This window comes from Nanorana parkeri, unplaced genomic scaffold (genome assembly GCF_000935625.1).
Source record: "Nanorana parkeri isolate BGI_ZX_2015 unplaced genomic scaffold, ASM93562v1 scaffold4344, whole genome shotgun sequence".
In the NCBI taxonomy this organism is placed as follows: Eukaryota; Metazoa; Chordata; class Amphibia; order Anura; family Dicroglossidae; genus Nanorana; species Nanorana parkeri.
This window is the reverse complement of record NW_017310607.1, coordinates 15,054-17,677: the sequence shown is the minus strand read 5'-3', so window position 1 is coordinate 17,677 and position 2,624 is coordinate 15,054. Positions and strand designations below refer to the sequence as shown.

Sequence of the window (2,624 nt, the reverse complement as noted above, 5' to 3'; positions counted from 1 at the left end):
GATATCATCCAATGAGAGGGGCGGGGTCACTTCTGGGAGATGTGTGTACAGGACGATACAATGTATCTCTTCTATGAATATATTCCCTATAGAGGAAGATATAAACACAATGGGAGGAGTTTATCAAATCTGGAACCAATCAGCTTCTCTGTCTCATTTTCAAATTTGCGATTGGAAAGTGAGAGGAGCAGCAGCAGACTGATGAGCTCACCTCTCTGTCACTCTGCTCTCTCCTCCCATCAGCGTGCCTCTGATAAAGCACATGAACAGATGGGGGTTTCTTGGACGGCTTCACACGAGAGACGATATTATTTGCCGATCCCGGAGCTCAGATTTAATCACAAAGGACGTTTCCTGCCTTCTGATTGGCTGAAGCGTTTTGCATTTATTTGAAATCACATAAAATATTTACAGAAAGAGAAAAACAATCCCAGAAAATGTCATTTCAGCCGCGGCAGCAGCGGGGCAGATCACATGACTCCTCCTTCGGACGATTGGCTCCTCCCAGTCCTCGGCCGCCGCCACGTTGTTGTTTTTTTTTCAGGCTCCGCCCTTCTTCTGGCACACTTTGTGTTCCGGTTTGGCGCGGTGGAACCACTCGTGCCAGGAGCCGTCGTAGACTGAACAATCCCAGCGCTGATCTGTGGACTAATTATCTCTGCCGGCTATTCGTGGAGAACCAGCTGCATCTGCTCATCGCCGGAGTTGTAGCCGAGCCGCCCGGGGGGCAGTGCAGGCGCCGAGCAGGAAAACAGCCAGCAATAGAAAATATGTGAAATATTCTACGGCGAGAGACTAAGCCCCGCCCCCAACAGAGGAACAGATACCGAGAATGACACCCGGTATACAGGACAAGGGAAGTGGTACTGTGCAGAGTCCATACACAGAGCATGAGAACAGATACCGAGAATGACACCCGGCATACAGGACAAGGGAAGTGGTACTGAGCAGTAGGGAGAGTTGGGAATATAATGGAGATCCGTGTTGCTCGATGTATAATATGAATACATATTTCTGGGCAGACACGTCACACGTCACACGTCAGTGACACGGATATTATGAGCGATGTGACGGAGGGAAATGTATCTTCACATAATAGTAATAAAGCTTTACACTGATATGCTGGTTTATCTTTGCCGATTGATGTATGACTGATGTATGATTGGTGTATGACTGATGTATGATTGGTGTATGACTGATGTATGATTGATGTATGACTGATGTATGACTGAGGTGTGATTGATGTATGACTGATGTATGATTGGTGTATGACTGATGTATGACTGATGTATGATTGATGTATGACTGATGTATGATTGGTGTATGATTGATGTATGACTGATGTATGACTGATGTATGACTGATGTATGATTGGTGTATGACTGATGTATGACTGATGTATGATTGATGTATGACTGGTGTATGATTGGTGTATGACTGATGTATGATTGATGTATGACTGATGTATGATTGGTGTATGACTGATGTATGATTGATGTATGACTGGTGTATGATTGGTGTATGACTGATGTATGATTGGTATATGACTGATGTATGACGGATGTATGATTGATGTATGACTGATGTATGATTGGTGTATGACTGATGTATGATTGGTGTATGACTGATGTATGATTGGTGTATGACTGGTGTATGACTGATGTATGATTGGTGTATGACTGATGTATGATTGGTGTATGACTGGTGTATGACTGATGTATGATTGGTTTATGACGGATGTATGACTGATGTATGATTGGTTTATGACGGATGTATGATTGATGTATGATTGGTGTATGACTGATGTATGATTGGTGTATGACTGATGTATGACTGATGTATGATTGATGTATGACTTATGTATGATTGATGTATGACTGGTGTATGACTTATGTATGATTGATGTATGACTGGTGTATGACTGCTGTATGACTGGTGTATGACTGATGTTGTATGACTGATGTATGATTGGTGTATGACTGATGTATGATTGATGTATGACTGGTGTATGATTGGTGTATGACTGATGTATGATTGGTGTATGACTGATGTATGATTGGTGTATGACTGGTGTATGACTGATGTATGATTGGTTTATGACGGATGTATGACTGATGTATGATTGGTTTATGACGGATGTATGATTGATGTATGATTGGTGTATGACTGATGTATGATTGGTGTATGACTGATGTATGACTGATGTATGATTGATGTATGACTTATGTATGATTGATGTATGACTGGTGTATGACTTATGTATGATTGATGTATGACTGGTGTATGACTGATGTATGACTGGTGTATGACTGATGTATGACTGATGGTCTGGGGGAGTTATTGGGGAAGAATATTGGTTGCAGAGATCCCCAGCATGTGAACGGGGACATGGAAGGAGACACGGGTGTCCGTAGACCTGGTTGGGATTCTATTGGAGCGGCAACACACACGTATGTGGGAAGAGGAAGATCGCAGTGTGAAAAGATACATTGAGGGGAATTTATTAAAACCGGAGCAAACAGAATCCGGAGCAGCTGTGCACGGCAGCCAATCAGCTTCTCTCTTCAGTTTGCTCGGGTAAGATCTGAAAATGAGAGAGAGAAGCCGATTGGCTGCCGTGCACA

General features: G+C 43.0%; 1 protein-coding gene across 1 annotated transcript in view; it reads right to left on the bottom strand.

Annotated features, from left to right (window-relative positions):
- Positions 1-540: 540 nt before the first annotated feature.
- Positions 541-2,624, bottom strand: part of LOC108803856 (thiosulfate sulfurtransferase-like) — a 3,612-nt gene continuing 1,528 nt past the window's right edge. The window contains exon 2 of the mRNA XM_018575654.1: positions 541-620. Within this exon, the coding sequence (XP_018431156.1) occupies positions 541-620 (80 nt within the window). The remainder of the gene's footprint in view (positions 621-2,624) is intronic.